At 49.4% G+C, this 13,304-nt stretch overlaps 1 protein-coding gene and 1 pseudogene across 1 annotated transcript in view; both read right to left on the bottom strand.

Moving 5' to 3' along the window:
* Nucleotides 1-1,223, bottom strand: part of SORCS3 (sortilin related VPS10 domain containing receptor 3) — a 611,532-nt gene extending 610,309 nt beyond the window's left edge. Inside the window, exon 1 of the mRNA XM_047072705.1 lies at nucleotides 597-1,223. Coding sequence (XP_046928661.1) covers nucleotides 597-1,223 — 627 coding nt within the window. The remainder of the gene's footprint in view (nucleotides 1-596) is intronic.
* Nucleotides 1,224-11,580: 10,357 nt separating this feature from the next.
* Nucleotides 11,581-11,942, bottom strand: LOC124506786 (small nuclear ribonucleoprotein Sm D1-like; annotated as a pseudogene).
* Between the last annotated feature and the right edge of the window lie 1,362 nt (nucleotides 11,943-13,304).

The raw sequence follows: 13,304 nt of genomic DNA, 5'->3' as shown, positions 1-13,304 counted from the left end.
GGGTTTTGGAGGGGGACTCTGTGACGTGAAGGCCGGGGCTTGGGTGGACTCGGCGCAGCCCCCTCGCCGGGGCTGGGAGAAAGTGCGCCTGGAGCGGAGAGCAGCGGCCCCAAGACCGGCAGGGGTCTGGGAGGGAGTCTGAGTGGCCTCCAGCTCCCGGGTTCCTTTTCGCGTGACTGGAGGGGGGAGGCTCGGCAGTTGCAGGAATCCGTCAGTCTGCCCAGCGGGTCCTTCGCCAATTCAGACCGCGTCCTCACGAATTCAAGCGCCCGACGGGAAAACTGACTCTCCAAGCCGTTTACCAGGGAAAGGGACCACGGATCCATCCCCTGCTCATCTTTAAGACACTTCTTTCCCCCCTCTCTTCCCTCCGGGCTGCCCCAAATCTAGGGTCTCCAGCAAACAAACGTACACACCATCTTACAACAAACTCCGCTAACCTGTTGGGGGCGTGGGGGAAGCCGAATGAACCTGTTCTCTCTACAAGCCAGGGCGCCCCCGCCTCTCCTCGACCCTCCAGCAACTATCTGTCCCTCGTTCCCGCCCCCCCCCCTTCTGCCCTGCTGTCAGGAGACAGCGGTCCGGCGGGTACTCACGCTGCTGTTGTGTCCGGACCAGTGCACCATGGCTTGATTGTGGGCCGAGTCCCCGGTCAGCGCGAACGAGGTGCTGGGCAGCCGGAGCTCCTCGGCCGCCGCCCCCCCGGCCCGCGGCGCCTTCACCTCCTCCCGGAGACCCTTGGCCGGAGGGCGGCTTCCTTTGGCACCATCGGACAAGGCAGAGGCCCGGGCGTCCCCGCGTTCCAGGGTACTGGGGGGCTGCGCCCGGCGACTCCTCCTCGCGCCGGCAGGCTTGCCCGGAGCCGGGGTGCCTTGTCCCCACCGCGCGCCTGCAGGCGACGGTCCCCCGCCTTCTCCCTGCTTCTTTCCGCCGCTGCCGCCGCCTGGCTGGGACAGCGGCTCCGGGCCGGGCCGGCGCCCCAGTGCGGCGCCTCTCCGCGCCGTCGCCAGCTCCTCTGGCCACTGGCTTGCTACTGCCCGCGGGAAGAGAGGAAGCAGCGCCGGCGGCCGCGACGCAGGGGCCTCGGGGCGCCCGGGACCGCCCGTCGCGCCCCAAGTGATCTCGGCGCCGGCCAGGACCCACGTCGACAGGAGCAGGAGCCCCGTCCGGGCGAGAGGCGCCCCGGGCCAGCCTGCGGGGCGCTCGGTGCGCGCTGCCTCCATCCCGCTGCGGCTGCCGCGGCTCGGGCTGCCGAGAGTGTGGCGCCCGCCGAGGTGCGGGTCCGGCGCGGGGGGTGTGCGCGCGCCGGCGAGCCAGCGAGCGAGTGTGTGTCGGGGGAGTGGGGAGGGGGCGGCCGGGAAGGAGGTGGCTCGGGCCGGCGCGCTTCGCGGGTCCTCTCCACTCTTCCCTCCTCGCTCTCGACCGCTCGCTCTCTCGAAAGGGCGATTCCAAAACCCAAGAAAAATTAATATATGCCCCCTCGGTGCTTTTTCCCCCTTAAAATAAGATCCCTCACAATCTTCCTCACCGAGCTCCTCCAGAAATTTTGTTAAAAGGGGTGTTCAAAGGTAATGAGAAAAATCCTCTTTTAAAATATGAAAATCAAGCCGGATCCAGGAGGAGGGGCTGGCGACGGACCCCAATCCAGAGTCTCTCCGAAACCCAGCCTCCAACCTGCTCCCGCCGAAGAGTTCGGAGTCGCTTCTGGCCGCCTTTAGGGGGTTACTCTTCGGGCCTGTTGTGGGGGGCGGGAGGTGGCGTGCAGGGAGGATGGGGGGGGTCTCGAGGGAGGGGGAGGAGGAGGAAGAGGAGGAGTAAAGTGTTTTCAGCGCCAACTGTTCGGGTTCGGAAGCCAAGGGGCAGACCGGAGCCTTCGCGTGCGGAGGCGGCGCGCGGAAGCAGAGCGCGGGATGGACCCGGGACTCCGCTCGCGGCTCCCGGGCCCGCCCCTCCCACCGCCCCCCGCCCCTCGCGGCCTGCGCCTCCGCCCGGTGCGGGGGCACGGGGACTGCGTGCGTGCGCGTGCGTGCGCGCAGGCGGGAGAGGGTGAGGCGAGGGGTGCGCCGGAGGCTGGCGGGCTAGCGGGCGGGCGCCACGGGGTGGGGGCACCTGGCGGAGCCCAGGGCTGGCTCGGTGTGCGGGGGCGCGCGCCTCCGTGCGTGCGCGTTTGCACGCATTTGTGTGCGTGTCAGTGTGAGCCGTGGGGTGTGGGGCGGGGAGGGGTCCGCTCGGACCGTGGGCGCTCTCGGATCACGCGCCGGCTATGTTTGCATTTCCTGAGCCTGCGAGTCTTCAGAAAGGCAATATTGAGAGCGAGGCAGGCCGCCCTGGACAGCCCCCTTCTCCTGGCGCCCCGCGCACCCATGCTCCCCCACAGCCGGCGGACGGAACCTGGTGATTCATTAAGCCTCCTGGAAGGCGAGGGGAGAGATCCAGGAGGAGCCGGCGGCGGGGTCAGGTGTTTGCCGGCTCTCCCCCTCTCCACGGTTCTCTTTCTCGGGACCCCTGGTCGGAGCTAAGGAAAGACAGTGGAGACCGTTCGCTCCCACGGGGGGATCCAGCCCCCATCTTCTAGCCTGGGATTGAGGTCGCTCACTCTTCCTAGATTCGTTTCTGAACCGGCTCAGTTGTTCCTTCGAAGTGTAGGCTGCCAGTGAGAGGGCCCTCGGCCCAGCCCAGCGCCGGCCTACCAGGCCCCCCTGGACCCCGCTGCAGAAGCGCAGCCTGAGCGCGTGGGACGCAGTCCGGGCTAGGGCCCTTGGACCCCCTAGGAAAAGGGAGACTTCGGAGAGAGGGAAGCTAAACTTGAACGAGGAGGAGATGTGGTTTACAGGCCCGGGCACGTAGTGCAGCCCACCGCCTCCGCGAAGCCCCCCGTGATTTCTAGGGGTTGGAAAGGCGAGCAGCGCAGAGCTGGAGGAGGGGTTGTTAAGAAAGGAATAGGATGAAGGGAGGGGGCTTGGAGAGCGTGGCCGCCTCCAGGCCCTTCCCCTCCTCCTCGGGATTAGAGGAAGGGTTCCTTTGTGGGTGATGTTTAAAGCATAGCCAGAGGGAGGGAAACGCCGGAAGAGGGAAGAGGAGAAATGTGGGGCGAAGGGACAAGAAGGGAACGGAGGGGAAGAGAGAAAGGGGAAAGGGAGAAGAGAGGAGAAATGGGATGGAGGAGGAAAGGCGAGATAACGGTGCGAAAGGAAAGGCCAGAGAAAAGAAGAGGCGAAAGCGCCAGCTAAGGGCCAAGAGGGATGGAGGAGGCAGAGGTGGCCTGGGAATCAGCCGGTCACAGAGGGCGGCAACCGGCGGTTTCCGGGAGCCCCCATCCTGGCGAACAGGCTTTTCCGACCGGAGCTAAACTGGAAATTGGAAACCCAGGAGACTGGGCTGGAGAGCCAAGTCGATGACAACGTCCAGCCCAGGATGAGGCGTGTCTTGGACTCTAGGGGTTTCCAAAGACCGTTGGCAGCGGAACGCCCCAAAAAAGTTGCAGCGCGGAAGGCTGAGGTGGGCGCGGGATCGGGCGCTGGACGCGAGCCGGCCATTCGCAGGTTCCCAGCGCCCCTGCCGGGGAAAGCCGGGCGCTGCAGCCCGAGCCAAGCTCGGGGTGCAGGAAGGATGCGAGGCCTCTCTTCTGCTTGGGCTGTGGGCAGAGGTGCTAGTTGCCAGAGTAGAAGTGATCTTGGCTTTCAGGCTGGCCTCCCGGAGTGGATGTTCACAGAGCCCGGGGGCGGGGCGGGGGGGAGCTGGGGGTAGGCCTCCCAAGTCCAGACCCACAGGGGGAGGTATGCTGTCCAATCCCCAAAGTTCCCGTGCAGTACCCCATGGCGGGGGGGGGGGGGCGGGGGGGGAGGAGGGGCAGTTGTCTGCAAGAGCAATGCTGGGAACTCCCTGCTCCCACTCCCATCTGACCTGACCTCAGCGTAGCCCGTGGAAAGGTCGGATCCTCGAGGGGGACTCTGGGAGATGTGGCTATTAAGTATTTGGGGAAAATAAGGGATAAAAGGCTCTAGCAGATGTGATAATTTCACACATCTCCTGCCCACATTCATCCTCTTGGCCTTGCTCTAGCAGTTATTGGCCCCCATCTTATCTTCAGGCTCTCCCTCCTTCACCCTTTGCCTAACAATCCTTGTCCTCGGCCCTGTACCCACTCTCCCTCTGCAGCCTCAGAGTCCCCACCAACCTTCTAGAGTTCAGCCTCTTCACAGTTCTCTCTTGTACCTGTAGTCCCCTTCCTCACCTGCCACTCTCTACTGGACTTTCTGCAAGCGGACATTTGCCTTCAGGTGACTCATCAAAGGCCTACTCCCAACAAACACCTCCTGGTGGCTTCCTTGACACAGCCTGGTCAACAGCTTCCACTTCCTGCATTTGTAGTGTTCCATCTGGAAAGATCTCCCTTGGTCTATGTGGTACCAGGGTCTCCTGGGCCCTCCCTGACCAGTCTCAGTCAAGCTCATCAGCCTCTCTTCTCCTGTCCACAAATTAAATTCTGAGCCCTAAACCTCCATCAACGCCCTGTTCTCTATGCTTCATGCTCACTCCCCCCTCCCTGTGTGAGTGAGCTCAACCCTCTCACCCATTTCTGTGCCTCAGCTGTCGCCTCTTGCTTCTTGACTCCTGAATCGACAAGCCCACTCTGATCTCTCTTGAGCTTCACATCTGAGTTCCCCACTGCTCCAGACACGTGGAGGTCCACACTGAAACCCATATGCATCAAGTTCTAAAAACCATCCTCCTTATCTTCTCTGTCACCCAGACTAGATACTTAACAGGCAACCCTGTCTCCTCCCTCTTTCTCATCCCCACATCCAGAAAAATCACTGTCAAGTCCTCTTTTAAATTCTGTTAAGTTAGTTTATTTTAAGAGAGAGAGAGAGAGAGAGAGAGAAAGCACAAGTGGAGGAGGGGCAGAGAGAGAAAGGAGAAAGAGAGAATCCCAAGCAGGTTCTGCACCACCAGCATGCAGGCCCACACAGGGCTTGAACCCACCAAGCCACTAGCCAGGAGTTCCTGACCCAAGCTGAAGTTAGATGCTCAACCAACTTAGCCACCCAGGTGCCCTGTCAAATCCTGTTTTAAAAGCCTTTTTCACCTGTTGTCTCCTGTTTATTCCCAGAGTCACTGCCTTAGATCTGACCCTCATCCTCCCTCGTCTAGGGTTTTGCTGTAACTTCCTATCTTCTCTTGGTCTTCAGTTCTTTCCTTCCCCAACCCAGCCTCCACACCAGCCTGTCCAATAAAAGTATAAATTTAAATTTTTCTAGTAGTAGCCTCATGAAAAATCAAAAAGAAATTAATGAAATTAATTGTAATAATATACCTCCTTAAATATATGCAAAATATCTTCATTTTAGCTCATTAAATAAAAATTATTGAGGTATTTTTACATATTTTTGCACTAAGTATTCAAGATCCAGTGTATAATGAACACTTACATCTCAACTCAGACTGACTACATTTCAAGGCTCATAACCACATGTGGCTGGTGGCTACAGTTTTAGACAGCACAGTTCCATAGTTGCCTTTTAAAACATAAGGGAGATCAGTCATGGAATGCCCTCCTCAAAACTCTGCATCACCAACCATTGTCCATAAAGTCCAAACTTCTGAAAATAGTATGAAGGCTCCTTGTACTGCCTTCCCTCCTTGAACTTTCTTACCATATTCCTTAAGTCTTCATCTGCCCTCTGCCACAGTTTCCATCAGGGTCTGCTCTCAGTGCCAGTTCTCCCGTGAAGTCTGCCCCCACTATACCATACTACCTGACACTGTCCATTATCGTCACCACTACCACCTCCATCATCACCATCTCCAAATTTTTGTCTTCCTGCTGTAAGATGGGAGCTGTCCAACATCTATTTGGAATTGGAAAGACAGGTGAGGGTTAGATGGACTCCAATCTCCCTTGCTGGCAAAATGCTCAGTTCAGCTGGAAAAGTCATGTTGGGAGCCAAGACTAGCCCTCACCCAGGTACAATGGGGAGAGCAAAGAAGGCCCTACTGAGAATGCATTTTCCCTCCAGGCTTCTGTCCCTGTTGCAAACAATGGAAAAAGCACACTGTATGCTGTAAATTATCCATGAGATTACACGACTGCCACCCTAATGTGACTTCTTTCACGTTTTTTTTAAAAAAATTTTTAATGTTTATTATTGAGAGACAGAGAGAGACAGAATGTGAGCGTGGGAGGGGCAGAGAGAGGGGGAAACACAGAATCCAAAGCAGGTTCCAGGCTCTGAGCTGTCAGCACAGAGCCTGACCAGGGCTCCAACTCACAAACCGTGAGATCATGACCCGAGGCGAAGTCAGACGCCCAACCAACTGAGCCACCCAGGCACCCCTCATGTTTTATTTTTTTAATCATCACGGTGAAATAACACTTTGGGACACTATTCTTCCTGACATCAAAAATGCATTCTTATTCATATCCTCTCTGTCCCCCCTTTCTTTCTCTCCCCACCCCAAACCCTTAATATTTTAATAGATCTTGCCATCAACACCCATGGCCAGCACATATGGAGAAGCATTCCAATTAAGCCTGTTTCTCATATTTTATAACATGTTCAGCACTCCTCATATGAGGATCTAAAGACATATTCCTCATAAAACTTAGAGCCGGAAAAAGTGGCTTTCTCCTGTGAAACTGACATCCTTTTTTAAAGGTGTTCTTAAAGTGGCTTTGTCTTCTCACTTTGTCTTCCTCTTGTCTCGACAGTCAAGCTGAGTACCAGGTTCACTTGCTCCAACTGTCTTCAGAACAAGATCTTTATCCTCTGCTCCCCTTTTACTAAATACTGTTTGTTTTTGTTGTTTGATACTCTTCAGTCTTACAATAGCTGTGCGGTGTTGATAAGCCACTTCACATCCTTTTTGGAACTAAATAGGAAATTAATTAATCGATTAACATCAAAACAGCAGTTCACATTGTAACTCTGAATTTCTACAGAGGTAAATGATTATAAAACAACCCATGAAATGCAGATGAAAGTAGTCAGAAGACCACTGGAATCAGGACTTCCTACCACTGTGTGTCCACGAAGGCAAGAAGCGTCTGGTTTGCTCCACGCTATAACCTCAGCACCTGGCCCCATCTGTGACATAGCACTGAGCCTCGATAACTGTGCAATCACGAGTGAAACAGATGAGTTTAAATAATAACACTTCTGCTGCACTTCTAGTCCTCTGTTCTTTTTAGCGTATGTATACTTTCTAAAGAGGCAAAAGCTCTATGATTTGATGCTCTTCCCTATCACAGGTGACCATCTGCCCAGCATAGTTGCACGTAGTGACGTTACAAAGCTTGGCCATTGTTAAAAATAAAAGCAAAACAAAACAAAAAGAAGAAGCTTGGTCATAAAGTCACCAAAGATGTCATGGTGAAGAAAAGCGGAAGAAGAAAGAAGGAGCAGAAAAGAACAGCATGAACACTGACATTTAATAAGGGCTTTAAGTCCCACTCTGTGTCTTCTATGCCATTGCTTTACTTATTTCTGCCAGAGTAGGTTTCCTTGGTTCCAATCGGTAGACTGAGAAACGAAAATGTATGTGGTGAAGCAGTGATGATAAAAGCGATTCCATTGGCATTAATGAGTGTTCACACACCCCGAGCACTAACTTGGGACCCGATGTGTGGTAATGATCCATCATCGTTCTAGCAGAGCGATTAAGAACCCAAACGTTGGAGCTAAATTACCTGTATCCAAATGCCTACCATACCAACCCCAGCTGTGTGACCTTGGACAAATTCTTAACCTCTCTGTGGTTCCATTCCTCATCTGTAAATGGGGATGGTGGAAGTACCATACAGAGTCATAGTAAAGATTAAATAATTAATGCACATAAAAGCAGTTGAATGAAGTGTAGCACAGATAAATTGCTAAAGGTAAATTTGGCTGTAAAGGTTCTTACTCTTCTTAATGGTCCCGTGGAGGTCAGCACTTTGGCCCATTTTATAGCTGAGGAAATCTTGATTCGGAGAGGTTGGATTGCACAGCTTGTGAGTGACAGAATTCGGGGTTTGAATCCAGATCTGTATGACATTAGAGTTAAGTTCTTACACAGCGGTTTAGAGCATCTTCCTCTAGATCACACAACAGGCCTTAGGCAATATTTACATTCAGGTCTCCTTGGCTCTAAAGCCAGTGTTCTTTCTGCAGAGCCACCTGTCTCCCCACACAAGGACACACCATGAGGACTGGTGCTGGTAGCTGATCAGGCACATGGTTCCTGCAACATGCCTAGCAGTTGAGTAGAGGTTGCTGATTTAGTTGTTGACATTCTTATCTTTAAATGACACCCCTAGAAAGGAAGAGAAAATTATGGTCAATGAATTCCAGGCCTGTGTTCAAGTAGCAAGTTCAGGCTGAAGAAGACAAGCCAACAACAGAAACATAACAACCTCCAGGAAAAGAACACACTCGTTAAGCTGCTGAAAGCCATCACCAACATTGTCAACATCTGCCCCCTACTCATGTGTCCAAAAACAAAAGGCATCGACCTAATGAGGTGGGTGCAATGAGAAAGAAGGTTGGAGGAAACAGGTTTTTGTTTTACTCTTCTCCCTGACGACTCTAAAAGCAATGCTACGTTCCTAGAGATAAGGTGGTGTCTTCAAGACAACGTGGGAAATGAAAGAATTCAGGTGAAACCCTTAATGTTGGTAAGAGGGTGGGCCAGGAGGACACACTGATGAGCCCGGGAAGAGGCAGCTTGAGCAGTAGAAGGGGAACCCGTAGATAGTGGTATCTCAGAAGCAAGGGAAACGAGTGTTTCATAATTGTTCAGAGTCATAGCATTGAGGTCAACCAACAAGGCCATTGCCTCGAGATGATTTACTCTTTAATTCTGCAGTCTCACCTTGGGGAATAAAAGCTTTGACTTCTCATGAAGGAAATCCAGGCATCATGGAGCAGATGGAGCACATTTGGTGGCAGGGGGTGGGTGGGTGTAGAGGGAGATTAGAGAGGAGAGGTAAAGAGGTCTAGTAATGATTTATTCAGTGCTTATATGCCAGGCACTATTCAGAGATTATGTCATTGGATCCTAAAAAACAAGAACAAAAAAAAACAACTGTGAGATAGGAACTGCTGATATCTCCATTTTACAGATGGGGAAGCAGAAGTGCATTTAATCTTCTCAGAGTCCTGAGAGGTCGGCAGGCCAGGTCAGTATCTGTATTTATAGATGGAGTCCCTGGTGATCAGAGAACTTGGTGGAGGGGGAGGGGGTGCAGATTTCCTGAGTCCAAGTTTGGATACAAGACAAGCAAGAATGAGGAGCCTGGGTGGAGGAAGAGGGGGCAAGGATTAGCTTCTAGATGGGTAAGAACAGCCAAGTAAAGACAGAGTTGAAGCTCCAAAGAAGCATCCCGCTGAGGACAAGATGGACACCCCCAAGAAGAGCCGGAGGCCATTTAGCTACAGCCAGAGGAGAAGATGTATCATGGATGCTCTGTGGCCCTCCCACCCCCACACTTGGACCATGACTCTTTCACCAATCCACACTCAGAAATCAGGAGCATCACGGGGGACCTAAGAGAGCTGGAAGTTCTTGGGAAATTGTTCAAGCGTAGCAAAGAAGAGCAAAGCAAGGAACTAAATATAGCCTGAAAACAAACATGTGGTTTACACCCAAGTTCAGCATCAGGAAGGCAGAAGGAAGGGAGAGTGCCACTCAGGTCACAGGAACCAGAGCCCAGATGAGGCTTCTCCCACCAAAAACCATGCAGGGATTTCCCCGAGCTCCTGGGAGCACCCTGGGTGCTCCTGCTCCCTCAAGGACAGGCTCTCTCCTGCTGTGGGGTTTTTGCCTGTGTTGCCTTTCCCCTCCCTACCTGCCTGATTCATTCTCAATCTTTCTTCAGATCTTGGGTCTAGCTTCATTTCCCTATGGGAGCCTCCCCTGACCTCAGGACCCCTGCCCCATTATTAGGGTGACCAGTGCCCCAATTTAGGACTCCTTTTTCAGCCTAATTAATAATAGCACCTTCTTTCACTCTCAAAGTGTCCCAGTTTGAACAATAAATTATATGGTCACACCCTACCTATTACATGTTCCCCTGAGACTAAATATCTTTTCCTCAAAGCATTATTACAGTTGAATTTTTATGTGTTTATATAGAGATTTAATTAACAACTCCTCCAAAGTATTATAAACCTTAGCAGCAAAGGGTTCATAACTATTTTTTATTAAACTTTTAATTTTGAGGTAACTGTAGATTCACATGCAGTTGTAACAAATAACACAAAGATGGGGCGCCTGGGTGGCTCAGTCAGCTAAGTGTCTGACTTTGGCTCAGGCCATGATCTCATGGTTCATGAGTTGGACCACTGCATTGGGCTCTCTGCTGTCAGCACAGAGCCCTCTTCAGATCTTCTGTCCCCCTCTCTCTCTCTCTGCCCATTCCCTGCTTGTGTTCTGTCTCTCAAAAATAAATAAACATTAAAAAAAAATTTTTTTTAAGGGAGCCTAGGTGGCTCAGTCGGTTAAGCATCAGACCTCAGCTCAGGTATCTCACTGTTCGTGGTTCAAGCCCCACACCAGGGTCTGTGCTGACAGCTTGGAGCCTGGGACCTGCTTCAGATTCTGTGTCTCCCTCTCCTCTCTTTCCCCCATTCTCCACTTGTGCTCTGTCTCTTTCTCAAAAAAAGTTTTTAAAAAATTGTAAAGAAATAACACAAAGACATCCCATGTACCCTTTACCCAGTACGTGCCCCCTGCCCCCTCACCCCCCGGCAAAGGTAACATCTTACAGAATTACAATACCATATCAACAGTATGTTGACATTGAAACAGTCACATTTCGGGACATTTCCATCACCTCAAGGATCTTCATGTTGTCATTTTTATAGCCACACCCACTTTCATCCTGTCTCCAACCTCTCCTTAACCCCTGGCAATCACTAATCTGTTCTCCATTACTGTAACTTTATCATTTCAAGAATGTTATAAGTGGAATCATATAGTATATAACCCATCAGGATTGGCTTTTCTCACTCAACCTAATTCTCTGGAGATTCATCCAGCTTGTAACTTGTATCAACAGTTACTCTTTTTTATTGCTATGTTATATTCCATAGAATGGATGTACCACTGTCTGTTTAACCCATTGAAGGACATTTGAATTGTTTCCAGTTTGGGACTATAATGAATAAAACTTCCATACACATACAGGTTTTTCTGTGAATGTAAGTTTTTATCTTCCTGGGATAAATGCCTAGGAGTGCCATTGCTTGGTTCCATGGTAGTTGCATATTTCGTATTTAACAAATTGCTACACTGTTTTTAAGTGGCTGTACTGTTTTACATTCCCACCAGCAATGTGTGAATGATCCAATTTCTCTGAATCCCCTCCAGTATTTAGTGTTATCAATATTTTTTTTATTTTAGTCAATCTGGTAGATACATAATAAAATATCATTGTGGCTTTAATTTGCATTTCCCTGATGGCTAAGGACATTGAACATCTTTTTTTTTTCTATTTTTCCTACATTTATGTTTATTAAAAACTGACATAAACAAACAAAACCTGTACAAGAATATCCCAAATCACATATCACTTTGAAACAGTAATCCTGAGAGACATTATTGCCTAGGGCCCCCTCTTCCTCTACCTGGACCACTTCCTCTTCCTCTTCCTCTTCCTCTTCCTTGGCCTCAGCTTCTTCTGGCAACAGCTGCCCTTAGATTTCACCCTTGGCTCAACATCCATGAGTAGTGTATCCAGAGGAAAGCCATCTGGCAGAATAAAATATCGAATATTTTTTTCTTTGAATACTCATTGTTTTCAGCTGTACTTGTTCTTCAAGGTCATTTTGACAGTTTTAAGATGCATGTTCATGCTGATATTTACACCTGTGATTGTTCCATGGACCTATGTTCCATTTTTTTAATTCAATGATTATGGTTTTGTGACTCAATTTCATCAAAAGTCTCAGGAGTTTCATCCTAGCAACACCATCACTCTTTCAATCAGATAGTGCACAAAACCCAACAACCCGGGTCCCAAAGACTATGATATGAATGACTGGAAACTGAACATTTGCCAACCGTGTGTCCAGTTAGGTGAAATATCTCTTCAAGTCTTAGATCCATTTTCTCATTGGGTTGGTTTGTTTCTCTGCTGAGTTTTAAGAGTTCTTTCTGTATTCTAGATACTGGTTCTTGTTGACTATATGGTTTCAAAATATCTTTTCTCAGTCTGTAGCATGTCTTTGCATCCTCTTAACAGGATTGCCCACAGAGCAGAACTTTTAAATTGTGATGAAGTCCAGTTTATCAATTTTTTTAATGAATCGTGTTTTTGGTGTCATTAACACTTTTTGCCTAGCACTGAATCTCGAAGATCTTTTTTTAGAAGTGTTATAGTTTACATTTTGCACTTACCCCATGATCCATTTTTATTTCATTTTTTGTATAAAGTATGAAACAAGTTCACTTTTATGGCTATAGATGTCCAGTTGCTCCAGCACCATTTGTTGAAAAACTATCTTTCCTCCATTGAATTGCTTTTGTGCCTTCATCAAAAATAAGTTGGGGGGCACTTGGGTGGCTCAGTCAGTTGAGCATCTGACTCTTGATTTCAGCTCAGGTCATGATCTCATGGGTTCGTGGGTTTGAGCCCCACATCAGGCTCTGTGCTGACAATGCAGAGCCTGCTTGGGATTCTCTTTCTCCTCTCTCTCTTCCCCTCCGCTGCTCACTCTCTCTGTCTCTCAAAATAAATAAACTTAAAAAAAAATAATAAGTTGGGTCTATTAGTCTATGTCTGAGTTCTCTGTTCTGTGCCAGTGATCCATCAAATGTGCCTATTCCTCTGCCAAAACCATACAGATTTCATTATTGTTGTTATATATTAAGTCTTGAAATTAGGTAGATTGATTTCTTCTACTTTATTCCTCTTTTCAAAATTGTTTTAGCTACTTTAATACTTTTGATAAGAAGGCTTTGCCGTTTGGTGCAAATTTTAGAATACTCTTATCCCTATTTAAAAAATCTTGCTGCAATTTTGATAGAAATTATATTGAACCCATACATCAGTTTGGGGAGAACTTTTTACTATGTTGAGTCTTCCAATCCATGAACACAGTAGGTCTTTTGATTATTTGTATTGTCTTTGATTTTTTTTGTCAGTATTTTATAGTTTTTAGCACATAATTCCCATATATGTTTTGTTAGATTTTCACATAAGTATTTCATTTTTTGAGTGAATAAAAATGGTATTATATTTTAAATTTTGGTATCCATGAATTAATTACTAGCACATAGAAATACAGTTGATTTTTTTATGTTTACCTTGTATCCTGTGA

Source organism: Lynx rufus, unplaced genomic scaffold (genome assembly GCF_022079265.1).
Source record: "Lynx rufus isolate CCGP_SWC_20201006 ecotype Redwood Valley unplaced genomic scaffold, mLynRuf1.p SCAF_11, whole genome shotgun sequence".
NCBI classification, from domain to species: domain Eukaryota; kingdom Metazoa; phylum Chordata; class Mammalia; order Carnivora; family Felidae; genus Lynx; species Lynx rufus.
Note: the sequence above shows the minus strand (reverse complement) of the source record. Positions and strands in the feature narration are given on the sequence as shown.